The sequence below is a fragment of the Scyliorhinus torazame genome, chromosome 12 (genome assembly GCF_047496885.1).
Source record: "Scyliorhinus torazame isolate Kashiwa2021f chromosome 12, sScyTor2.1, whole genome shotgun sequence".
In the NCBI taxonomy this organism is placed as follows: domain Eukaryota; kingdom Metazoa; phylum Chordata; class Chondrichthyes; order Carcharhiniformes; family Scyliorhinidae; genus Scyliorhinus; species Scyliorhinus torazame.
Window position 1 is genome coordinate 187284001 of NC_092718.1, and position 27412 is coordinate 187311412.

The window sequence follows — 27412 nt, forward strand, 5'->3', positions numbered from 1 at the left end:
TTCTTCCCTCCAACACAGACCATACACAATGGGTATCTTCAAACAATAAGAATGACAATCCAGTATCTTGTCGGAATCATGTACACGAGACTTGCACTTAAAAGAGATGCTCTCAGATGCAAGATTGCAATGCGTAGATCTTGCTTGGCCTGTCTACATTTGAGAATAAGGGATTTCATCATGCAAATCATTTGTTCAGCTAGGCCGTTCCATCTGGGGTAATGAGGAGAAGTTGTAGTGCGATCGATATTCCACTTCTCACATACACCCCTGAAATGACTTACCAGTAAATTGCGGATCATTATCTGTGATGATCTCTCTGGGCATAACCAAATAATAATTTGATCAAACCTCCAGGAATGCATCCAGCTGGAGTTTTGTTTTCCACAATGGCAACGCTTTAAATGGAAAAAGATGCAGGAAGCTGTAAAGTGCAGCTACTGAATGAGATGTAAAATTCGAAGCGGCCAAGCAAGCAGCTTTGGGTCGGGGATCCCGAATAATTTACTAGCCGGCTGCTGTCACCAGGTGTCAGTGTAAGACACCACTGAGAGCAACAGTTGGCGTTATCCGAACCAGTGTTAAATGTATGGTTAACGGCGAAATGGGAGTCTTGGGACACCGAGGGGAGCTCATCTTTTACTCGCAGCGCTTCCCACAGGAGATGAGAGGAGCGAACCCCCGCCCAGTGTGTGCATTCTGCCAGTCTGCGCGGGGGGCGCCACTGGCTGTCAAAAGCCAGCTCCAAAAAAGCTTCCACAACCAACCCACTACCTCACAATCTCCCTTCCCTCTACTCCACCCTTTTCCAACCCTTGGGAGGAAGGACTGGGGAACACTTTTGGCGCCATCACGTCGAATGCAACTTCAAGTAACAAAAAGACCCAACAACAACAAGAGGCACACCGTGTGCCGCTTTCTCTTCGCTTCGGGCAGTCAGTCAGTCAGTTTGGCGCTCTCGTTTCTTCCAAGGTGCCCATGGAGTGGAACCCGGGAGCTTTAATCGTGGGGGTCTCCTTCGGGGGTTTCAAGCTGATCAATCGGGGTTTGGGGTATGTTCCAGCCCCGGAATCCGCCCTGAGGAATACCTGGAAATGGAGGAACATCTGTACCTCCATGCTGCACAGTGTGGTGACAGGGATCTGGTCTGTCCTGTGGTGAGTGCCAAAATCAAACAGGTCTGTCAGATTTATTTTCAGGCGTTTTCTTGGATTCCTCTTGTCTCTTTGGATTGTATGGGGCTTGGCCGGTCCTTGAATTTGTTTTGGAAATCACTCAATTCACCTTCCACACTAAATCAATGCACTGAGGTTTCTCACTAGGTTCACTGTGCCCCTCCCTCCCTGAATGCAAAGCCGGGGTCTGCCAGTGAATGTTCTAACTCCTTCTCCTACTTTCCAGCTTTTATATACACCCGCGGATGGCGGAGGACCTGATCGATACTCATTCTCCCTCCTCACACGGTCTCGTCTCACTTTCCATCGGTAAGTCTGCAAACACGGGGAGACTGAGGTTCGGACTGAGGTGTGGCAAGGCTTCCCTCCGGGGCAGTCCGCTGATGTAATCCAAGTGTTTGTGCAACGCCGAGATTGTCACCAGATTATACTACTCACTGTCCATGTGTTTACCTCGCTGAGATATTAACTGGGAATGGGGCAAGGGTTTTACTGTGTGGTTTCATGCACGTGCATTGTGAGCTGATAATGTTGATTTTTTTTTAAGTGGAAGTGAAGTTCTGGGTCCTGGGTTGGGATTTTCATAATTCTCCTGGTGCCGAATCCTCAGAATGTTCTGTTCACTTTTTTTTAGAAATGAGCAATTACAAAAATTCCCACCCCTGTCACCGACCAAGTCATGAGTGTTTGTATCTGAATGAGCCCCTTATTGCATGGCGGATTCTTGGAATTTCCTGTGCTTTTGCGCCCAGAGACACATATGCAATCTGGGTGCAAATCAGTCCCGCAACCAACATCTTTCGGTCCATAGAATCCCGACAGTGCAGAAGGAGGCCATTCGGCCCATCGAGTCTGCACCCTACCTGGTCCCACTGCCCCGCCCTATCCACATAACCCCACCTAATCTGCACATCTTTGGACATGAAGGGGCAATCTTTAGAACGGCCAATCCACCTAACTTGCTCATCTTTGGAATGTGGGAGGAACCCGGAACATTCCGAGGAAACCCACGCAGACATGGGAGAACGTGCAAACTCCACACAGTCTCCCAAGGCCAGGATCGAACCTGGGCCCCTGGCGCTATGAGGCAGCAGTGCTAACCACTGTGCCATCGTGTGGTCACAGTTTAAGAGCCAGAGATTGGACGTATCCCCCAAGATGCGCTATGGAACACCTTGGAAGTCCCACTGTGGGAATTGCCTGGGACTGTCTGAAAAAGTCTTCAACTTTTTGGACAGTTCCGAATTACTCACCTGGATAGTTACCCAAAATATGTTAGAAAGAGCAATATTAATCTGACTCCTTTATTACGATGCACTTGATACCACAACTGCCCCACACCCCAACCTGACTAGCCCCCAAAGACCGACTTCCTCCCCGACACCGTGACTCCCCACCCCAGCCCAACCTCACCACCCTATGCTGCTGCCATCCTAACCTTTCACTGATTCTATCCCTTACCCACCCTGCCCCCTTATCCACCCTACCCCCTTACCCACCCTACTCCCTGACACAGCTGAAAAATCTCAGAGAATGTGACGGCCCCTCAAAATGGAGGTACCCTCAGAACCTAAAAGATTCATAATTTAAGATGGAGGGAAATGAAAAATGAAAATCACTTATTGTCACGAGTAGGCTTCAGTGAAGTTACTGTGAAAAGCCCCTAGTCACCACATTCCGGCGCTTGTTCGGGGTAGGCTCATTGGGTTAAATGTGAAACCTCACTGCTTGGATTGTAGGGGCCATGGGGCATCCTTTGCTAACTGCATCCCCCACTTTGGGGGATGGCTACTCCCCACCAGCGACATGCTTGTATTGCATGAGCAAACATTTCTTCCACTTAAATATCGGGAAGATCTTCAGTCCCTACCATTAACTCCATCCCTTTACTGACTGCTGCCTGAGGCAGAACAAAACAGTAACCTTGGTGTCATATTTGACCTCAGATGAGATACGATCACATATTCCCTCCATTACCAAGACCACCTACTTCCACCTGTATAACTTCGCAGGACACTACCCAGTTGAGCTCATTTGTTGCGGACCTCTTGTTGAGGTAAGAAAGATTCATATCTTTCTTACTTCTGGATTTGACTATCCATAGTGGAGAGGCTGTTTTAGCACAGTGGGCTAAATATCTGGCTTGCAATGCAGAACAATGCCAGCACCGTGGGTTCAATTCCCGTACCAGCCTACCCGGACACCGGAATGTGGCGACTAGGGTTTTTCACAGTAACTTCATTGAAGCCTACTTGTGACAATAAGCGATTATTATTATTATAGTTGTCCAGGCTGCCCTCACGCCTTGTACTTTCTGTGAAGTTGAACAATCCTGCTGCCCATATCCTAATTGGTACCAAGTCCTGTTCAGTACTGTACTGGCCGACATGGTAGCTGAGTGGTTAGCACTGACGCTTAGCACAGCGCCAGGGTCACAGGTGCGATGCCCAGCTTGGGTCACTGTCTATGCGGAGTCTGCACGTTCACACCGTGTCTCCGTGGGTTTCCTCCAGGTTCTCCGGTTTCCTCTCACAAGTCCCAAAAGATGTGCTTGTTAGGTGAATTGGACATACTGAATTCTCCCTTTGTGTATCCAAACAGGCACCGGAGTGTGGCGACTGGGGGATTTTCATAGTAACTTCATTGTAGTGTTAATGTAAACCTACTTGTTACACTAATAAAGATTGTTATTATTATCACTGACCTACATAGGTTCCGGCACTAACAATACTTACATTTTTAAAAATCTCAACTATGTTTTAAAATCCCTCGGTGCCCTCAATCCTCCTTTGTAACTCCCTCCATTCCTGCAACCCACAGATCTCAACACTCCACCAATTTTGGCCTTTGATGCATATCTTCTTTTTTCACTCCTCTATTGCCTTCAACTACCTGGACACTACTTTTTTAAAAAATGTTTTTATTCTCCTTTTTCATTTTCCTTCAAAATTTACACCCCGCCCACAAACAGTAAACGGTAACAAATACAAAATCAATCCCCTTAACAATACCAACGATCCCATCCTCCCACCACCCCAAACACAGCCCGCCTGTCAATATATGCATCCAATAAAACAAACCCTCCCACGGTGGCAACAAAAAAACAAAGGAGAAAAAGAAAAAGGAGTCCGGGACCGCCCATGGTCACCATTGACCTATAGAGTCCACTCCCTCTCGCCCCCCTACACTCAATGCCCTCCAACGTCTGAAAGAGTACCGTACATGATACCCAAGAGTTGTACCCCCTCCCCACCCAGTCTCCAACTCCTCCCATCCACTGCCTCTTGTAAAACTCCTCCCCCAACCTCGGTTCCTTCCCCCCAACATTCCACCCCGGCTAGACCACTCGGACCCTGTTCTGCCAGGCTCCGATGGCCACAGCCCCTCCCCCACCTCACTCCCGTTCACTGGCCGGCTTAAACCGGCCAGCGTGGAGGCCCCCGCCCGGGCTCCTTTCCCCCTTGCCCAGCCCTAGGAAAGCCCAGAAATCCCCTTTTAGCACACAAACCCCGCATATCCACCTACACCCCAAAGAGCCCTCATTTTGAGTGAAAGTCCCATCACTTCCCTTGTCCAAATATATACAACATTGGCTCCTTTAGCCCATACACCCGCACGCAGTGAAACAAAAAAGAAGAAAATACAGTCATGAGGTTACATCGGCACATGGCCATTTCTCAGTTCTGCCACAGTCCTTCTGCCTTCACAAACTCCTCCGCTGCTTCCGCCGTTCCAAAATAAAAGTCCCTGAGCTTGTAAGTCACCCTCAGCTTCGCTGGATATACAATGCCGCACCGCACCTTGCTAATGTACAGTGCCCTCTTCACCCGGTTGAAGGCAGCCCGCCTCCTCGCCAGCTCCACCGTAAAGTCCTGGTATACACGTATACCAGCTCCAGCCCACTGCACCATCCACTTCTGCTTGGCCAGCACAGGACCTTCTCCTTCACACTGTACCTACGGAAGCACAGAGTCACTACCCTTGGCGGCTCACTCATCTTTGGTACAGGCGTCCACGACCGATAAACCCGATCCAGTTCATATCGGAAGGGATCCTCCCCTCCCCCAATAGTTTCGCCAGCATCGCGGCAAAATACTCAGTCGGCCTCGGTCCTTCAACTCCTTCGGGCAGCCCCACAATCCTCAAATTCTGTCGCCTGGATCTGTTTTCCAGGTCTTCCATTTTTCCTCGCAGATCCTTGTTAATGTCCATCACCTTCCGTATCTCCTTCCCAATCGAGGCAAGTTGATCACCGTGCTGCAATAACGTCTCCTCCACTTCCTTCAGCGCCTCCCCTTGCTCTCGCACCTCCGCCACTGCGCTCGCCACCGCCTTCGTCACCGGGGAAATCGTCTTCTCCACCAGCACACTGAAAACCTCTCTCATCTCCTTCCTTATTGTCTCCATGTATTTTGTAAACTGCCTTTCGAATTCCGCAGCCATCACCTTAGTTATTTCTTCAGCCGTAAGCAATGCGGCCTCCCCTGGTGCTCCAGCCTCCATTTTCCTTGGTGACCCCGCAGTGACATTTCCACTCCCCAACGGACCTCCAGCTGTTTTCCTTACGGATGTAAAACCTACTTATTTGATCGCATTTTTTAATGTCAAGTTATGTTCACAATGCACTTCATGGGCGAAATTCTCCCCCAACGGCGCCATGTCCGCCGACTGGGGCCCAAATCGGCGCCAATCAGACGGGCATCGCGCCGCCCCAAAGGTGTGGAATGCTCCGCATCTTTGGGGGCCAAGCCCCAACATTGAGGGGCTAGGCCGACGCCGGAGGGATTTCAGCCCCGCCAGCTGGCGGAAATGGCGTTTGTTGCCCCGCCAGCTGGCGCGGAAATGCGGCGCATGCGCGGGAGCGTCAGCGGCCGCTGACAGTTTCCCGCGCATGCGCAGTGGGGAGTCTCTTCCGCCTCCGCCATGGTGGAGGCCGTGGCAGAGGTGGAAGGGAAAGAGTGCCCCCACGGCACAGGCCCGCCCGCGGATCGGTGGGCCCCGATCGCGGGCCAGGCCACCGTGGGGGCACTCCCCGGGGTCAGATCGCCCCGCGCCCCCCCCCAGGACCCCGGAGCCCGCCCACGCCGCCTGGTCCCGCCGGTAAATACCAGGTTTAATTTACACCGGCGGGACAGGCAATTTCTGGCCGGGACTTCGGCCCATCCGGGCCGGAAATTGAGCGGGGGGTCCCGCCAACCGGCGCGGCCCGATTCCCGCCCCCCGCCCAATCTCCGGTTCCGGAGACTTCGGCGGGGGCGTGATTCACGGCGGCCAACGGCCATTCTCCGACCCGGCGGGGGGTCGGAGAATGACGCCCCAGATGTTTTACTGTGTTAAGGATATTACATAACTGTAAGGTGTTAGAATGTAGGGAACACTGCAGCATTTGTACACAGCAAGGCCCAGCAAACAGAATGAGATTAATGATTAAGTAATCTGTCCTAGCAATATTGGTTGATGGATAATTATTGACCAGGATGCTGGGGAGAACTCCTTTGCCCTTCCTCCAACTGAGTGGGCAGACAAGGTGCCTATGTAGCATCTTAGTTGAAAAGCAGAGCACTCGCAAATATTCAGAGGAGATAGATTTGGAACTGAAGCTACGTGGTCTGTTGTTTAGTTATGAAGGGAATGCCCTCCATCTACTATCCATGGTGGCATGGCTTGTACTCAGAAATGCTCTTCTGGCAGAAATCAGTGATGGATAGAGTACATAATAATAATCTTTATTAATGTCACAAGTAGGCTTACTTTAACACTACAATGAAGTTACTGTGAAAATCCCCTAGTCGCCACACTTCGGCACCTGTTCGGCTACACAGGGAGAATTCAGAATGTCCTATTCACTGAACAGCACATCTTCGGGACTTGTGGGAGGAAACCGGAGCGCCCGGAGGAAACCCACGTAAGCACGGGAAGAATAATGTGCAGACTCCACACAGACATTGACCCAAGCCAGGAATTGAACCCAAGTCTCTGGCGCTGTGAAGCCACAGTGCTAACCACTGTGCCACCGTGCCATCTTCATGCCTACTAATGGATAAATGTAGCGACAAAACTTGTGATGCAGTAACCTATAAGGTTACAAACCATGAACTGGAAGGTGGATTAGATTCAATAGCTCTTTTTGACTGGCAGACATATTGGGCCAAATGGCCTCCTGCTGTACTATAAACTTTTATGTTTCTAACGTTAGATCTGACGTCCCATATACTGTATAGGGAATGCATTATAACCAATGTGGTAGACATTGGTCTTAGGTAATAATGTACAACAAGCAATCTCGGTTTTTCGTTCTGCCCAATATTTTAATTTCCATGTCCATGGAATAATTGAATGGCAGTTAGATTATTACTCAAACATTTAGCTGCCGTCAAAGATGCATTTGTGCCCGATGTGTTGTGAAGTGCGAGTCATCTACTGCTCTCCGCCTAATATTGCTTCATGATTCCCCACCAATTAAAATAATTGGATGGGAAATACTGGAAAGTCAACCATCAAGCACACAATTATGTTCTCCAGCGGGTGATGCTGCACACTGAGAGTGTGCATTCATAAAATCGGTGCTGCAACGTTGACAGGATATCTCAGGGCCTGAGGATCTAGTTAATGGAACGTATACCATTATTCCCACGATAGATTCTAGGTAAAGGAGTCAACAGCAACATAATCCCATGTTTATATAGCTCAAATAACATAGCAACACAGCTCGAGGTATTTCATTGATGTTTAATCAGATAAAGATCAGATGCTAGACCAATGTAAGGAAGCTGGGTGACCACAATTTTGGTAAACAAGCTGGGTATTAAGGAGGAGAAAGAGGTGGAGAAGGGCGAGCTTTGGAGAAGGTATTTCCATACAGTGGGCCGAGGCAGCTGACAGTACAGCCTTAAATTGTGGGATGAAAGAAGCTGGGGTTACACATGAGGTCGGAGTTGGGAGGAGCAATGAATTTTACTTGTCCCTTTGAAGGAATAAAGGATGGGTGTAGGGGACAGGAAAGTGCCCTAATTAAGTTACATTAATTTTAGTGAAAGGGAATGTTGAGATCTTGAAACTTTCCAATCAAAATGTTTCCATGCAGTGGAAACTTAATAAATTATTGCGCATAAAAATCCTGTGACTAGTTTTGAAATTTCCAAGTATTGAGTAACTGGCAGCTCTTCATTGTCTCTTTATAACTGTGTTAACCTTTACTTTGTATAACCACATGGCAGTTAGAGAAAAGGGCCAGGAAACAGTTCGTATCTTCCCCTTTGTTGAATGTTTCAGGAAAGGAGGCATATATCACAAAGCAAAACATTTCTATTATTAGAATTTCACCCGAAAGGTATTCTTTACAAAATTCAATTACATGGAATTGGCAACGAGAACTTGGTCACACACTCTAACTATTATCTAAAGCTTGTTTTGCCTGTTAAATTGTGCATCTAAAGTAGATCATCCCTGACATTAATCATTGATATGAAACATCGTTTATCGTTCATTTCCCTCATTTATTTGTACTGCACCTGGTTGGAAGTTTCCCCCCCAATATTTTAACTGTTGAAAAACTGTAGAAGTGTTTTAAACCCACCGAGTGGTGTAACTCTCAGAAATAGACAAATGACGAGGTTTTTGGTAATTTGTTAAGAAGAACGAACAAAATGTGTTTCTTATTCAACACCTGAACATATTCGTAACTGCACCATTCATAAACACTCGCACACACACATTCAAGAAAAAAAATTTGATTAGAATGAGGTAACTTGCACTGAGGCCTTAAAAGTTCAATAGTGTGCTTTTCCTGAGATGAAGCCTTAAAATGTTGAAAGTCTTTAGTTTCTTTATTAATCCACTGAAAAAGAGAGTCAGAACATTTGGGAAGACAAATTCACTGTGGTCTATTGCTTGCAGGAGCAGATTTCTCTTGATCCACTCCCGCTGATGTACAAGGAAAAGCCCTGTCGCGAAACCTTTTCCAGAATCCCTACAGTGCAGAAGGAGGCCATTCGGCCCATCGAGTCTGCAACGACCCCCCCGAAAGAGCACCCCACCCAGACTCACCCCCCCCCCACTCCTTATCATAGAATCATAGAATTTACAGTGCAGAAGGAGACCATTCGGCCCATCGAGTCTGCACCGGCCCTTGGAAAGAGCACCCCACTTAAGCCCGCGCCTCCACCCTATCCCCATAGCCCAGTAACCCCACCTAACCTTTTTGAACACTAAGGGCAATTTATCATGGCTACTCCACCTAACCTGCACATCTTTGGACTTGGGAGCACCCGGAGGAAACCCACGCAGACACGGGGAGAACGTTCAAACTTCACACAGTCAACCGAGGTCAGAATCAAACCTAGGTCCCTGGCGCTGTGAGGCAGCAGTGCTAACCACTGTGCCACCAAACCCTGGATTGGTTCCACAAGTGGAGGCTCAAAAATGTGTCTTATGAAATGTTCTTATAAAAAACCTAGTTTCTATTATGTGACCAGAGTGCTTCCTCACAAGTGGCTTCTGACAGCCATTGTCAAACAATTGACTCACAAACTAGCGTGAGAATCACATTTTTTCACGCCCACTCCCTGATTTTCAATTTCTAAACCAAAAGGTCTGCATGCAGTATTGTGAAAAAATAATTATTTGGAGAAATGTAATATTTAATTATTTGGAGAAGGGCAACTATTAATGTCAGGAAAGGTCTGTCGCACTTTAATGACTTTTCAAAGATGTGTTTCGATAAGCCCCTTTAATGGCTTATCCAGAACTGAAAGTTAGTTCAAGGGGTCTTCAGTAGTTTTGTGTGTATTGGCAGGAAAGAAAGGATCACAGCCCCCCCCCCCCGCCCCCCCCCCCCCCCCCCATCCCTTTCAGCACCATTTTGTTTTTAAGTGTCCATTCAGAAATTAGACTGCATAGGTCCATATTGCTGAATCATGACATTGTGCAAGTGACTATTTCAATAAGGAAGGCCAGTTTATATTTTGTGTGTTTCGGAATGCTTGGTATTGGTATTAATGTTGTCATTCTGTTCCTGAAGTATCAATTCTCTGAGAGCAAGTTCTTTTTGAACTGTTAAAATGTTTGAATGGATGTCCACATAGTGAAATAGAAAAGAATCTTCAGTACTTCTGTGTAGAGTACAACGTCCATCTCCCCATTTAATTTGTCATAACCTCTGATTTTAAATGGCTTTGTCATCATTAGGCTGTACTTGTAAATCACTTTACCATCCTCTTCTCTTTTATATAGTTGTCGTTCTTTGAGTAAGCACTTCACTTTCTCACAGATTTTTACGAATGTCACTGTTCACCCAGATATTGGAATGGTGCTGTGCTGCAAGACTTTCTTTTTGGTTTACCTGTTGTTTGAACTTTCCCTTTTGTCTTTGTCATATCAAGTTAAATGCACCAAATTTTGCATGTTGCAGTAATCTACTTTAGCGCAGTTGCTGTAACCAGCATGTCACCTGTCAACACGGAGGAAATTGCAGTTTCTGAACTAGTGTCAACAATAAATAGATTTGAGAGTTCCCAAGGTATATTTTCCAGAGATGGTAATAAAATCACATTGTCAGTCTGTCTCAACATTACTTAATAGTTTGCAAAAAGCCAAAGATGAATTACAAGTCAACAAATGAACTGCGAGTGGAAAATTTGGTGATAAACCACGTTAAATCAGTGGTGTGAAAAAAGTGATTTGTATTCACATTTTTCATGCAAACTAATAGAAAAGCTGCTTCTTTCTTATTTTACAATGCATTTGTTAGACTACAGGGATTCAAATCCTGTGCACCCAACAACTTTGTGCTTATTCACCAACACTGGCCCACTGTCCTCAAAACCTCACATTTTAAAATCCAAAGGTGTTTTATAAGGCGTCTACGTGGGTTTCCTCCGGGTGCTCCGGTTTCCTTCCAGAAGTCCCGAAAGACGTGCTGTTAGGTAATTTGGACATTCTGAAATCTCCCCCCGTGTACCCGAACAGGCGCCGGAATGTGACGACTAGGGGCTTTTCACGGTAACTTCATTGAAGTGTTAATCTAAGCCTACTTGTGACAATAAAGATTATTATAATTAAGAATTTAAGGAGTAACAGGAATACTAAGGAATGAGGAGTCTGATTAGACACCAATAAGGCAACTTGGGTGTGGAGGTGGAAGACATGTGTATGGTTCTTAATTCTAGGGCGTGATCCAATGGTCACTCTGCGCCCGAAAAGCAGCGCACCACAGCGCAACGTGGCCGGAGACCCCACTCCTGGTTCACAACACGTTGCAATGTAATGGGCGGGATCAAGTTTTGGCAAATCTGCATGTTGGAGTGAGATAGCTAGTCTCACTCTAATATGCAGTTTCACGAGGCACCTGAGGGGTTGGGATCTATCCCCTTCACCTCGAGACCTCAGGCGAGCACTGTTCAGTATTGGTCTCCACAAGAACTGTCCTCGAGTGAGTGTTGCAGACTGGCACATTCCAAGGTCCAGGACTACGCGCTGAGAGACGCACTCAAGCTTGGGGCAGCTGCCGCCAAGGCGCAATGGGGAAAGACCACTGTGTAAGGTCTTACCAGCAAATGTACACCGAGGGGCGGGTAACAGTGTAAACCCCCCTTGGTCTGGGTCATTAACACTCCAATGTATAAAAGAAACATGACAATGTAAATGTTTAAGAAGGAATTGTAACGTAAAGAGCGATATGTGTGTAATGCTATCAAAATTGAATGGAAGAAAGTCAAGGGAATCTGTAACTCTGATGGAAATGTACAGTCAAGACAATTCAAAATGTTCTGTAATGTTTATGATAGATTTTATGAATAAAGTATATTTTTTGAAAAAAAAAAAATCGGTCTCCACAAACGGGGACCAGATGGAACAGCACTTGTGGAGGTCTCCCACGGGATCGTAGGCCCCCAGGTGCATGCCCTTTGGGCAGGGTGGTATGCTGGCACTGCTTGTACCACCCAGGCACTCTGGCACTGCTAAGGTGCCCAGATGGCAGTGCCAGCTGGCAGAGGGCTGCTAGGGTATCAGCGAGCAGAGCTCCTCAGTGCTGAAAACAAGGCTATGTTCATTCCCTGCTGAGGACCCTTCCTAACCTGAATGATGTTTGACTGTGTTGTAACACCAGGAAACACGCGACTAACAATACTCGCTATAGGACTCTGTTTCCATTTAGTCAAATCGCACCCAATATGCTCTGTCACAAAAGAGGAAGACAAAGTAAATATTATAGTTGAGAAGTGGTGTGAAACGCTGGAGGGGATAAACATAGCAAAAATGGAAATCTTGGGCCAGAACTTCCTCAGAGCGACAATCATCATTGGGTTGGCCTCTGTACCCACTTAGCCTGCACTAAATTTCTTCAGTGCCTGGCTCGCCCGACCCTTCTGACTCAAACTGGGTGGGATTCAGGCAGCACAGCAGGTTCCTGGGCCCAGTGTTGGAGTCCAAAGGAACGCAGCAAAGGTGTGCACACCGCCTTTTTTATGGCATTAGCTGCATGCGGATGGTGGCGGGTTTGGCCATTTGTTGGGATCGGATACCGGAGTGGCGGAGACGGACATGGGGGGTGTGGGGGGGCATGTTTGAATATTGCGTGTGGATGGTCGGACATCGAAGACCATGGGTCAGACATGGTGGGGTGGGGGTGTTGGGCATGGGGAAGGCCGAGGGTTGTACATCTTGGGTGGTTGGATTTTGGTGGTCGAACATCAGGGGGTGGCGTGGTCGGACATTGAAGGAGTCAAACATTGGGGAGCTCGGACATTGGTGTGGTGGGACCTGAGGGTGGGTTTCGGATATTGGAGGGGTCAGGCATTTGGGGTTCAGACATGGGGGTCAGACATTGCAGGTCAATTAGATATTGGAGGGGAATCAGACATTGAAGGGGTCGGACATGGGGGTGTGAGACATTGGAGGAGTTCGGACATTGGAGGAGTTCGGACATTGGGCGGGTTGGACATTGGGGAGTGAGTCAGGCACAGGGATTGGGGTGCATCAGACATGGGGGTTCAAATGTCTTGGGGATTGGATGTCGTGGGGTGGGGCTGTGTTGGACATGGTGGATGTGTGGTGGTTAGACATTGGGGGTGTTTGGATATGGGGGGTCAGACATTGGGGAGTGGATCAAGCATGGGCGGGCGGGAGATCGGATATCTTGGGGGTTGGATTTCAGGATGGGGAGGTCTGATAGTGGGTGGGGGGGTGTCAGACATGGGGTAGGGCAGGTGGAGAGGGGTCGGACATTGGGCAGGGGGGCAGTCAGTTAGTGTTGGGGGGCTTTCTGGATAGGTTAGGGGGTGGGGGGTTCAGGTTGGGCTGGTCGGCATCCTACCGGATAGGGCCAAGGGGTCAGGTCAGTGGGGTGGGGGGTGGGGGGCAGGTGTCTGGTCGGATCGAGAGAGGGAGGGTCAGCTTGGTGGTCGGGGGGGCATCCCGTGTGGATCGGGGGTTATTGAATACCCTGGGGGGTGGGAGAGACTCCAATGGGGTCAAAAGAGAGGGGGAAGCCCCGTGCAGGGATCAATCTGGGTATTTAAAAATTGTTACGCTGAAGTTAAAAGTGCTTTTATTTCTTCTAACTTTTTCAGAATAATTATTGGCATAACACTGGCAGAACCATCTGAAGTGAGTGATTTAAATTGCTTTGTCAGATGTTTCCCAACTCAATTGCCCAGGAGATGTTAGCGCTTCTGGACAATTGTCGAATAAACCCTCAGCTGGATTAATCCAAGAGCGATTCCCCAGCGCATCTTTGGGGTATCCCTCAAATCTGATACTGGGGAACCAGTAAGTTACAGGCCATTAAGTGCATCAGCATCTTGGAAAATAGATAAATAACCAGGCCAGGATTAAATGTATCGTTAAGGGAGGCCAGGAAGAAATAATGGAGGCACTTGTTGAAGTGCTGGATTCCCAAAGACTGGCAACTAAGGACTTATAACAAATAATAAGTTTTTCACTAGAAACTAGAACGGATAAAGTTCGCACTCAGGGGTTCGGCTCAAGGGTTCACCAGGCGGTGGCAACCGTTCATTGACTACCTCGCAGAACGATAAAGGAAATGGGAAGGTAACAGCAGCAACCCAGGGCGGGGGGGGGGGGGGGGCTCGGGTGGGTCCTCAGGGGTGGTTTTTGTATAGATATTTGTACTTGGTTATGTATATTGGATTGTTTGATTTTATTATCTGGAGAGTTATTATTTTTGATATGGCAGTTGCCATTTAGTTTATATATTATTTATTTACTTGTTAAAACGGTCACTGTTATTTATATTGTTTTATTGTTGTAAAAAAGGAAAACCTTTGTATTGTTTTGTTTGGCCGAAAAATTTGAATAAAATATATATTTTTTAAAAAGGAATCAAAAAGAGGGTTTTGCTTGGAGGCAAAGGGCCTGGCTAAAGTACTAATTGAGTACTTGAGGTTGACTTGAGGCACTGGTTGAGCTTAAAAATATGATGAAGAGTAGATACTAAAAGGTCGGATGTACTTAAAAGCTGATCAGTCACCAGGAAAGTTTCTGTTGGCAGAAAGGTCAAGAACAGAAGACACCTGATGTGTTATGTACTCTGGGATAACACAGGCTGCAACTCGATGCAGCTTTGACAAAAAGATACTCCAGACTTTGAAGTAAGTTCAATGTGATTTATTGAACCATTAGCACAGTTTTCTATGAGTTTGACTCGCCTGCTAATCTTGCAATAGTAACTCAGTCTAACTAACCAGTCTGCTCTAAGCCACGTGGTGGGTGTGATGCTTTTGATCTGCCCCTGTCCTCTCTGAGTGTCACCTGTGGAAAGAGACAGCATGTATGCCCTGTCCGCATATATGGGTTGCCCCCTTATGGTGGTGTCACCTCTGGGTGTCTTGACTGCTCATTGGTTGTATCCTATTCTATGTGTTCATTAGCTGTATGTCTGCATGTCATGACATCTCTGGTGCTCCCTCTAGTGTTTACTTAGTTGTAGTATATTTACATTAACCCTTTGTGTCTATACAGTGATGCATATCGCCACAACACCAATTTAAATTGTTTGGCAAGTGAAGCAGTGGAGATGTGAGGAAATTCTTTTCATGCAGGGAGTGGCTAGGATCTGGAATACAATGCCTGAGAGTGTGGTGGAGGAAGTTTGAACTGTCGCTTTCAGAAAGGGTTTGGATAAGTACCCAAAGTACCTCATGTGGGCAGCACGGTAGCATTGTGGATAGCACAATTGCTTCACAGCTCCAGGGTCCCAGGTTCGATTCCGGCTTGGGTCACTGTCTGTGCGGAGTCTGCACATCCTCCCCGTATGTGCGTGGGTTTCCTCCGGGTGCTCCAGTTTCCTCCCACAGTCCAATGATGTGCAGGTTAGGTGGATTGGCCATGATAAATTGCCCTTAGTGTCCAAAATTGCCCTTAGTGTTGGGTGGGGTTACTGGGTTATGGGGATAGGGTGGAGGTGTCGACCTTGGGTGGGGTGCTCTTTCCAAGAGCTGGTGCAGACTCGATGGGCCGAATGGCCTCCTTCTACACTGTAAATTCTATTCTATGAAATGTGTGAAGTGGGACAAGATGAGTTGCTGTTTCAGAAAATTGGTATGGACATGACAACTGGCACGTGTGCTGTAACCATTCCAAGATTCTATGACTGGATGGGATGCATACGAGGCCAATGAGGGAAGCAAGATATCAAATTACACAACCACTGTTCTTAATCTTCCAATCCTTCTTAGATACACCCTGGGCTAGTGCACTGTCAATTCCAGCCTCATTTGCCGAGTCACAACACAATTGAAATGAACTCTTAATTTAAAAAATACCCAAAGTCTTTGGTCTTTGGCTGTCCAATAACTACAATCACCAGGTTTGTAAATTTAAACACAATAAATTTTTATTAACAACAATGACTACAATTAAAAAGACAGCAAATACAACAGGTTAATTATTATCTAATTTCTAACCCCCCCTTCTTGAACTCACCATACCATCTATACACATACACAAGGCAGACAAACACAGAGGGGAAAAAGGGGTGTTAAAGTAACATTAAAAGGAAAAGGACAAAAGTCTCTCAGCGGGATTCTCTGACCCCCCCTGGCGGGTCGGAGAATCCCCTTGGGCGGCGCGAATCCCGCTCCGACGCTGGCTGCCGTATTCTCCGGCCCTGTTTTTTGGGCGGGGTTCACTCCACGCCGGTCGGAGGCCGTTGGCAGCGGCCCACCCGGCAATTCTCCGGGACCCGATGGGCCGAGTGGCCGTCCGTTTTTGGCCAGTCCCGCCGGCGTGGGTTAGACATGGTCCCACATGGCGGGACTTGGCAGGTAAGTCGACTGGTGCGGTCCTCGGGGGTGGGGGGCGCGAGGGGGATCCGACCCCGGGGGGGGGGGGCACTCTCACGGTGGCCTGGCCTGCGATCGGGTCCCACCGATCTGCGGGCGGGCCTGAGCCGCGGGGCCACTCCTTCTGCGCCGGCCCTTGTAGGGCTCCACCATGGCTGGCGCGGAGAAGAGAACCCCCCGTGCATGCGCCAAAACACGCCGGCGGGTCCGTGTATATGCAAGATCACGTCGGCCCTTTGGTGCATGCGCGAACTCGCGCAGTCCCTTCGCTGCCGGCTGGAGCGGCGCCAACCCCTCCGACAGCCATCTAGCCCCCGGAAGTGCGGAGAATTCCGCACTTTCAGGGGCTGTTGACGCCGGAGTGGTTCGTGCGGGTTTTCTCGCCGGCATGGGGACATAGTCCCCGGAAAGGAGAATCCTGCCCTCTGTTTCAGATGGAAGTCTTCCAGTTAGATTCTTTCAGTCTAGACCTCCAGTTGGATGAGGTTTTTTCTTTCAGCCTGTACTGGTTTTAACTGTAGATTCGTCAGGATCTCAAAACTTCTCTGCAGACTCAGAATCAGCAGGCAGGAAATATTTGAAAGAAAGAGAGAGGGGCCCTAGGGGGCAGTAAACCACACACACATGATTTGGTCTTGCCCCAAGCTTGTTAGTTTCTGGGTCACCTTTTTTGATACAATGTCAGGGATTTGGGGCGTTCAGTTGGAGCCGTGCCCTTTGGTGGTCATTTTTGGAGTATCAGACTCACAGATGCTGGAGGCGTTTTTTTCAATGCCTGTGTGCATTATTTACACAAGATTAAGAGGTCTGAAGTGGCTAAGAGCTCCTGACTGTTTAATTATAATGCTGTACATAATAAAATGTTCCTCGTGTTAAAATTACAAACATGGTGACTGCAGTTTATTGGGCTCAACCAAGGACCTTGGGTATTTTAAAATTAAATCCTATTTCACCTGTGTTGTGACTCTGCGTCAGGTGGCGTGAGAATTGACTGCACACTAGCCCAATGTGTCATGTAATGTTCCAAATTATTTTATCATCTTTTCTGAGCATTGTAATCGCATTTATATGTTTGCTGCCCTGGACATGTGATGCTGGCAAGGCCCATCCATAATTTCCCTTGAGAAGGTGGTGGTGAACCACCTTTTTAAACGCACTGGAAGGTACAAGGGAGTTCCGTTTTAGGGCACATTTCAGCGGACCTCAAACTAAGTCTGCTGCCGGGCGCGCTCAGCGGAGTGTTTCTCAACGGTTGCAGCACCGAGAAGCATCCCGTTATCCAATGGCACTTTGCCCCCCCCCCCCTGAACCCCCCAACTTTGAGAGAATCCCCTTTATCTGGTTCCAGGTTGGTGTATGTGGTGGTGACCAAATGGCCTGCTTTATCCTGGATGGTGTTGAGCTTCTTGAGTGTTGTTGGAGTAACACCTATCCAGGTAAGTGGAGAGTATTTGATCACACTCCTTATTTGCGCCTTGTAGATGGTAGACATGTTTTGTGAAGTCAAGGAGTGAGTTAATCTCCACAGTATTCCCAGCACCTGACCTGCTCTTGTAGCTTCAGTAGTCCAGTTCAGTTCCTGGCCAATGGTAGGTAAAGTCGCCATAGTCCCAGATGATCAGAAGCTGCTTTCCCCTTTGAGGGGGAGAACTGACTGGTGGTGATTTAACCTTAGAACCACCACACCTCAGGCAGGGGGGGGGGGGGGCAAGGTTGAGAAGGTGAGGCCGTCATGAATAATCTCAGCTGTACAGGAATTGAATCCGCTCTGTCGGCCTTGTTCTGCATCATAAACCAGCCGCCCGGCCAACTGAGCTAAGCCGGCTCCCATCCTGGCCAATGGTAACCCTCAGGATATTGACAGTGGGGGTTTCAGCGATGATAATGCCATTGAATGTCAAAGGGAGATAGTTAGACTCTCTCCTGTTGGAGAAGGTCATTGCCTTGCACTTGTGTGGTGCAAATGTTTTCTTCCACTAATCTGAATGTTTTCCAGGTCTTGCTAATATTGCCATGGACAGCTTCAGTATCTGAGGAATTTTGGATGATACTGAACATTATGCAATCAGTGAACATCTTCACTTCTGACCTTATGATGACCTTAAGAGGTCATTGATGGTGCAACTAGAGACAATTGGGCCCAGGACAGTACCCTGAGGAACTCCTGCAGTCTTATTCCAGAACTGAGATGATTGACTTCTAACAACCATGACCACTTTCCTTTGTGCTAGGTCTGCCTCCAACTGGTGGAGAGTCGCCCCCCCCCCCCATTTCCCATTTACTTAAATTTTACCAGGGCTCTTTGTTGCCACACCTGATCAAATGCTGCTTTGAATCCAAGGGCACTCTGACATCGCCTCTTGAATCCACAGCTATTGGCCATATCTGGACCAATATTTTAATGAAGTCAGGAGCCTCGTGGCCCTGGCGGAGCTCAAACTGCTCAGTGAGCAGATTATTGCAGTCTTACGTGCCACTTAATAGCACTGTCGACGACACCGTCCATCACTTTGCTGATGATCAAGAGGAGGCTAATGGAGGTGGTAATTGGCCAGGTTGAATTCATCCTACATTTTGTGGACAGGCTATACCTGGGCAATTCTCCGCATTGCTGGGTAGATGCCAGCGTTGTAGCTGTACTGGAAAAGCTTTTCCAGGGGGTGGCTAGTTCTGGAGCACATGTCTTTAGTACAGTTGCTGGAATATTGTCAGGGTCCATGGCCTTTGCGGTATTCAGCCCCTTCAGTCATTTCTTAATAAGGCGCGGAGTGACTCAAATTGACTGAAGACTGACAGCTGTAATGCTGGGCACCTCAGGAGGAGGCTAAGGTGGATCATTCACTTGGCACTTCTGGCTGGAAATGATTGCTTAAAAATTTCAGTAAAAAAAAACGTTTCATTGTCCCATCCAAAGGCATTTGAACTCAATCAGTTAAAGAAACGAACAGAAGTTGGCTCCTATCCAATATGCAAAAATGATTCAATTGCTGTCTGAAACTTTCAACGGCAGAAAGTGGGTTGAAATCTTGGATGCCACTGAAAACCTGTAATGTTTAAAACTTCTGTATGTGGATCACCACAGAATTGTTCCCAGATGTTTCAGTTGAAGTTGGCTCAATTATTTAACTCTTCAGAACTATTTATTTCAATTGTTCATTTTATATTGCATACTTATCCAGAGTAATAACGTGGGAAAATTTGTACATTACTGAGTTGGCTGCTATGTACGCTGTAAAGAAAGTGAAATTGGGACCAAACTGGACTTTCACTGTGCAGAATTGGAATTTCTGAATGCAGTGACACTGATTTTGGTCTTGATAAAGTCTATGACTCAGCGATGCCATTGTCAATGCATGGCTGAGACTGTTGATCGCACCCTCTGTTGCGCAAAAAGCAATGGGGATGATTCCATCTTATTTTTGAAAAATGTTTTTTGGCTAATCGATTGACATGTTTTGACTGAGCAGCTCCAAAAGGAAACTGATGTGTAGTAGTTTGAGAACTTTTTTTTCCTCAAACAGTCCTTGCTTACTCCACAACTCAGGCTAGTCTCCAAGCTGTCAATATTGTGGATGTTGTTCTGCTCTTGTTTTGAAACTTAAGGTCTGACTGGTAAACCTGCACTCTTCCCTTTTCTGTTTCACAGGATGCCATCCATCTCAGTCTGTGTGACCTCAGGCTGTTTTCCTCGAACTGCCCAAAACGTGCTGATCCAACCCATTGAGACAGACTTTTCTGCCTGTCAAATCTGGATACCCATGCATGTCTTTATAAAATCTCAAATGGTTTCATGAAGGAAAGATCATGCCTGATTGATTTTATTGAGTTTTCTTTGAAGATGTGATTAAGGTAGTGGATAGGGGAGTGTCTATGGATGTCATTTATATGGACCCCCAGAAGGCATTTGATAAAGTGCCACACAAGAGACTGTTAACTAAGGTGGAACTGAGGGAAAATTATTGACATGGTTAGAAAATTGAATGGCAAGAGAGAGTGGGATAATGGGTAATTATACTCTAGTTGGTAGGAGGTTTTGCATAGAAGTTACAGGTTTGAATAGACTTTACAGTGCAGAAGTGGTGACTTTATAGGTGACTAGTGGTGTACCACAGGGTGCTGTGTTGGGGCCTCAATTATTCACACTATTCATTAATGACTTGGATAATGGCATGGAAAGTTGTATATCCAAATCTGCAGATGGCACAAAGTTAAGAGGCATTGTAGACAGCCTAGATGGTAGCATAAAATTGCAAGGAAATATTGACAGACTAAACGAATGGGCAAAATTTTGGCAGATGGAATTCAATGAAGAAAGTGTAAGATTATCCATTTTGGACCAAAAAAAGGATGGAGCAGAGTATTTTCTTAATGGAAAGATGTAAAGTGGATGTCCCAAGAGACTTGGCAGTTCAGGTGCATAGGTCCTTTAAAAGCCAGGAACAAATGCAGCAAATAACCAAAAACGATAATGGAATTCTGGCCTTTCTGTCTAGAGGATTGGAATATAAAGGCACAGGAGTTATGCTGCAGCTATACAAAACCCTGGTCAGACCCCACTTGGAGTCACTGTGAGCAGTTCTGGGCACCGCACCTCAGGAGGGATATTTTGGCTTTGGAGGGAGTGCAACGTAGGTTTACAAAAACTGTACCTTGATTAAAGGGGTTGAGTTACAATGGGAGATTACTCAAATTGGACCTGTTTTCGCTAGAATTTAGAAAGTTAAGGGGTGATCTGATCAAAACATTCAAGGTATTAACAAGGAAAGACAGGGTAGATAAAGATAAACTATTTCCACTGGTTGGAAATTCATAGAATCATAGAATGCCTAAAGTGTCGAAGGAAGCCATTTGACCCATCAAGCCTGCACCGAATCTCCGAAAGAGCACCCTACCTCGAGCCACTCACCAGCACTATCCCCGTAACCCCACTAATCATTGGACACTAAGGGGCAATTCAGCACGGCAAATTCACCTAACCTGCACATCTTTGGAACGTGGGAGGAAAACAGAACACCTGGAGGAAACCCATGCAGACACGGGAAGAACATGCAAGCTCCACATAGATAGTCACCCAAGGTCGGAATGGAACCCATGTCCCTAGCGCTGTGAGGCAGCAGTGCTAACCACTGTGCCGCTCAAGTTCTAAATTTTAAGATTCAGATTCTAAATCTAGAGGGCATAGTCTAAAAGTTATGACTAGACCTTTCAGGACAGATATTAGGAAGAACTACTTCACTCAAAGGGTGGTAGAGGTGTGGAACTCCCACAAACATCAGTTCAAGCTCGATCACTTGTCAGTTCTAAACCTGAGAAAGATATGTTTTTGGTATGCAAAACTATTAAAGGATATGGGCCAAATGGAGTTAGGTCACAGATCAGCCATGATCTTATTGAATGGCGGGACAGGCTCGAAAGGCTCGAAGGGCTGAATGGCCTACTCCTAATCCTATTTAACAGCAAACACTGTTTATAATTGCATAGGAAACCGTTTTCAACTTTGGAGGAGATTGGGAACCGGAGGTATGTCATCAGCTGCCTCTAATAGGGGCAGCATGGTAGCCTTGTGGATAGCACAATTGCTTCACAGCTCCAGGGTCCCAGGTTCGATTCCGGCTTGGGTCACTGTCTGTGCGGAGTCTGCACATCCTCCCCGTGTGTGCGTGGGTTTCCTCCGGGTGCTCCGGTTTCCTCCCACTGTCCAAAGATGTGCAGGTTAGGTGGATTGGCCATGATAAATTGCCCTTAGTGTCCAAAATTGCCCTTAGTGTTGGGTGGGGTTGCTGGGTTATGGGGATAGGGTGGCGGTATTGACCTTGGGTAGGGTGCTCTTTCCAAGAGCCGGGGCAGACCCGATGGGCCGAATGGCCTCCTTCTGCACTGTAAATTCTATGATAATACAAGCCATCCATTTGTCTTTGCACCGTATCATCACTCATTCAATGAACTGCCTGAGCGGCAGTACACACTTTCAAAGCCAGCATAAACAATCAGCTGCATCTTTAGAAACAAAAATAGGCCTGTTCCCCTTAGCATACAGGACCACCCTGCATTCGACCACAGGCATAGCTGCAGCAGAACTATTAATGGGTCGATGTTTAGGGACCAGCCTAACACTGGTATTCTCAAATTTAGCAGGGGAGGGTAGAGACAAGACAGTGCAACCAAAAGAGGAACCATGATTCAACTAATGATGTAAGATTGTTCGAAATCGATTACCCAGTTTGTGTGAGGAACTTCGGGCGAAGCCCGAGATGGGTTCCAGAAACTGTTGTGGCAAAGACAGCCGTGTGGACCATCAGCGTGGACGAGAATCGTCCCAGGAGCCAGTGCTACAGCATGATTCGTTGTTGGCAACTGGAAATGTTGTTGGCTGCCCGAGAAATAAAATGCCCAATCAGCCTGTGATTGATCCAACTGAAACAGAGGGAGGTTGAAGCACAGATCCAGAAGAGAGAATTAGTGTGACAGTTTCCACAGAAAGTACCCCAACAGAAGCACCCCAGTGGAGTTACGCAAGCCATCTGACAGACTGAGTATTTGATGGACTGATTAAAAATGTACATTTTTGTAAATTATGGGAAACTGTATAAGTTAACTATCATTGTGTGTGGTAAGGAACTTAGAGGGGTGTGGTAGTCACCACTGTTGTATTATATTGTATATACTGCACTGCATACGAGGGTATTACGGTAAGGCCCCTGTACTACAGGTACGGGGGTACATCCCTGCCTGCTGGCTCCGCCCAGTAGGCGGAATATAAATGTGTGTGCTCTCCAAACTGCAGCCATTTCGGCGGCAGCTGTAGGAGGCCACACATCTTTGTGTAATAAAGCCTCGATTACTCTCTACTCTCGTCTCGTCGTAATTGATAGTGCATCAAGGGGGAGGGATGCAGTTGGTAGCCCTTTAAGGTCGCGATCGTCTGAAGGGTCATGTGACCCACTGGTCCAATCAGTAATTAATGTGCAGGATCACCCGAGCAGAGTGTGGGCTTGTTCTATCAGTTGGGTCCTAGAGGCATAGATTCAGGAAGCACCTAATTTGCACCACCCTGTTGCGTTAATTAACGTTCATAGTGTGTTCATAACGGCGCGGAACCAAGTTGCTACAGCCCCATTTCAAAGAACAAGGAATTTTCCTGGTGTCCTGGCAACATAAATTAAAATGATCTATTTATTATCACATTGCTGTTTGCAGCACATTGCTGCGCAAATTGGCGATTGTATTTTCTACATTAACCGCCACTTTTTAAAAGTACTTTGTTGGTCATAAAGGACATCATGAGGTTGTGAAAAGCGCTAAATAAATACAAGTTTGTCTTCTTTCTCCCTTTCTCCATCATCCTTCATGAATCTTTTTGCCACTGTTATCTCTGAACAGGTTGTTATCCACTGACTGTGTGTCCCCACAATGGCTGAGGTCAAAGCCAAAGCACTTTGTAAATTTCCCCCTTTCAGCCCACAAAACACAATACACCCTCCCCACCGCCCCCGCCCAGAACACAATCAAATTAAGTTTAATGAAAACGTTTTAGAGTTTAATTTAAAATGATGTATGTACCTAGTGGGCGGAATTTCCCCATTCCCCCCGCTGCGTGTTTTGCGGTGGCGAGATCTTCCAGTCCCGCCACTGGCAGTGGGGTTTCCCGTTTATTGCACCAAGGCAGGGAGTCGCCGTTAGCGTGACTGCAGTATCCCACCAGTGTGAACGGCTGGGAAATCCAGTCCTGTGCCTGTGCCAATAAACAAAGTCTGGTGTTCGAACCTTTGTAAATGGCGTATAAAGCTCCTATCATTATTGATACATGTATACTCTGACACTGTCTTACATATAAATTTCAGTAGTTTACTCATTTTTGTTGTGTCAGATCTGGAAATGATGCTGATGTTTCCAATATGCGTTGGTTTATAATGGGTTTGTTGCACTCCATTTACTAATGTAGTATTGTCTTTTAGTATTGTCTTCCAGAAATTTGGGTGTGACATTGCGATCTGTTTAATATAGAAATGGACTTCCAAAATTCCCTTTCCCTGAATTTTTAGTTTTGCAATTATTTTGCTGAAAACCGCAGGTATATTGTCGGGGAGATTTTATAAGGCCACAAAGAGTCCACACCGAGTTTGTAGAAACAAAAACGTACTTTATTTTGCAACTACTGTACAGCTCCAGTAATTCCCTACTGGGTCTTCATTGTCGCTTCCTTACTGGTCGACTTTATTTATACATAGCCTGACATTGTTAGAGGGCCCCTGCCCCCTTATTGGGAGAGCTTGTATTTTGCAAGGACCACTGGGTAGTTAATAATTTCCACCCGTGTGGGTTATAACAGGAGAACTGCGGGTCAAAAACAAGGGGGCATAAAGGGGTGGTATGGTGGCGCAGTGGTTAGCAATGATTCGTCATGGTGCCGAGGACCCAGGTTCGATCCTGGCCCCGGGTCACTGTCCGTGTGGAGTTTCCACGATCTCCCCGTGTCTGCTTGGGTCTCACCCCCACAGCACAGGGGGATGTGCAGCATAGGCGGATTGGGCGTGCTAAATTGCCCTTAATTGGAAAAAAAAGAATTGGGTATCTTAAAAAATCTTTTTGAATCACAGGAGAACTGAGGAAATTCCAGTGCGGCACCTGCTCAGGGATTGTTTGGGTACCTCAAGCACTAACGTTCCTTTATCAGTGAGCAAATTCACTTTGTGCCAAGGGGAGCAATGCCCTAAAGATTTAAACCTTAAAAACAAAAAGTCTTTTTTTTTAATTCTTGTCTTGCAGGTTATTTCATCCATGATTTTACAGACCTACTGTGGAACCAGAAATGTCAGAATTCCTGGGAACTGCTTTTCCACCATGCTGTGGTAAGTTGTTTTTTAACTGCTGTATGGTGCTTTCAATAAGCTCAATTCTCCTTTGCCTCCGATCTTGTTCACAACCCAGCCTGCCAGGTGCTGCAGCCCCTATTATCACTGCAACATGAGTGATAACATCCATCCCAAACCACATCAATAGGCACCTTTACATCCATTTTGTATTTACCAAGTCAGCTGTTTGCTTGTGGTGTGTTCTCCTAAGTACCTCCGTTTAATAGAACTAATGATTCCTAATTTGCAGCAAATATCTACTTGAGTAGCTGTGCTTTGGATGTGGGATGACTGTTCAATATGTATGCGCACCGTTAAGGAAGATAAAGCAAAATCAAGAAATGACTGTTAGTCTCACATCTGTGATGGAGACCTTATTGAAATTATGGTTAAGGACAGAATGACTGACCACTTTGAGACATTTGAGCTGATTGTACAGGGACATTGTGGGTTTTCAAGGGTAGGTCATGTCTAATGAATCTAGTTACATTTATAGAGGAAGCAACCAAAACAGCAGGCAGGGAATGTTTAGGAATGTAAGATATATGGATTGCCGGCAGGTGTTCAGAGTGGCTCCACATTAGAGACCGTGAGCTGAAATTGAAGATCATGGAATTGGAAATCAATAAAGTATAATCATCAGAAGCCAAAAAAACATCAAAAGGACTGTTAGCCGTTATAGCTAGAGGGCTGCAATATAAATGAGTGAAGTTTTCCTACAATTATAAACTCAGTTCTTGTCAGACCACATCTAGAGTACTGGGTACCTCAGACACAGTATATTGGCCTTGGAAGAATTGCCGAATCATGGGATTGTTACGATAATTTCCTGAGTTTGAATAGGAGGAGAGATTACACAAATCAAGCTTTTATTCTTTGGACTATAAAAATTTAAGGGGCAATTATACCGTTGAAAATAATTTACACCATAAATAAAAAGAAGCGTTATATGCTGATTGGGGAGTCCAGGATAAGGGATCTGTGGTGGCCCGAGACATACACTGCAAGCTTCCAGTCGTTAACAAAGGGGTTTATTGATGAACGGAAAAGGCAGTTAAGTAACAGGCACAGAACACTATACAACAGGTCTTTACACTTCAGCTTCCTGGTCCACACTGCCCGGAGTCCTGCTCCCAGGGCCCCATGCAAACTTCCCATTGGCCAGGGTTCACGCGCTCATGTGCAGGTGTCTTTGCTCCCATTTCATTGACTTTATTACTTCAAAAGATTCAAACTGAAGCAGCCTGCTTGACTGTCTGTCTCTCTCGCTTTCTTGAATTTTTGTGAGCTGAATGAAACATACATTCCCAAAACTGCAGAAGCTATCATTTTATAATAACAATCTTTATAAGTGTCACAGGCTTACATTAACACTGCAATTAGGTTACTGTGAAAATCCCCTAGCCGCCACATTCCAGCGCTTGTTTGGGTCGACTGAGGGAGAATTCAGAATGTTCAATTCACCCAACAAGCACGTCTGTGGTACTTGTGGGAGGAAACTGGAGGAAACCAACACAGACATGGGGAAAACATGCAGACTCCGCACAGGCAGTGACCCAAACCAGGAATCAAACCTGGGACCCTGGCGCTGTGAAGCAACAGTGCTAACCACTGTGCTAATGTGCCGCCATACACTTGCTCCCTACTTTATTGCTGTTGCCTGTTTTCAGCATTTTTTGTTTTGTTTCAGATTTCAAATGTTTAGGAGTTATTTACTGAAGTGGAGGTTGGAAGAGACAATCTGAGATGTGCTACAGTATGAGTGAGAAAGGAGGTGCATCTCAGGAAGGTTAGGTGTTTGTAAAAGGAACTAACGGTAAGGTTATGGGTAAGCATAATGAGTGGTAGGGTGGAATCTGGGTGGGCATAGAAGGAGGACTGAAAATAGAAGGGACGTGCAAGTACTTAGATTTTGGAACACTTAATAGAATTAAGGTGTTGAAAATACATCATTGGCTATCCACACACTGTCTCAATTGTTCATGTTTGTTAGTAATGTCAGAAGGGCAGGGGATTGGCAAATGGCACAATTTGTTCAAGGTGGAGGTTGTAGACTGGAGGTATAGAAGTACACCAGAGTCTG

At 46.5% G+C, this 27412-nt stretch overlaps 1 protein-coding gene across 1 annotated transcript in view; it reads left to right on the forward strand.

Annotated features, from left to right (window-relative positions):
* The first annotated feature begins 827 nt into the window (after positions 1-827).
* The window catches only part of tlcd2 (TLC domain containing 2), a 91000-nt gene continuing 64415 nt past the window's right edge, over positions 828-27412 (forward strand). The window contains exons 1-3 of the mRNA XM_072469517.1: positions 828-1157; positions 1402-1484; positions 25244-25326. Of these exons, the coding sequence (XP_072325618.1) occupies positions 979-1157; positions 1402-1484; positions 25244-25326 (345 nt within the window). The 5' untranslated portion in view covers positions 828-978. The remainder of the gene's footprint in view (positions 1158-1401; positions 1485-25243; positions 25327-27412) is intronic.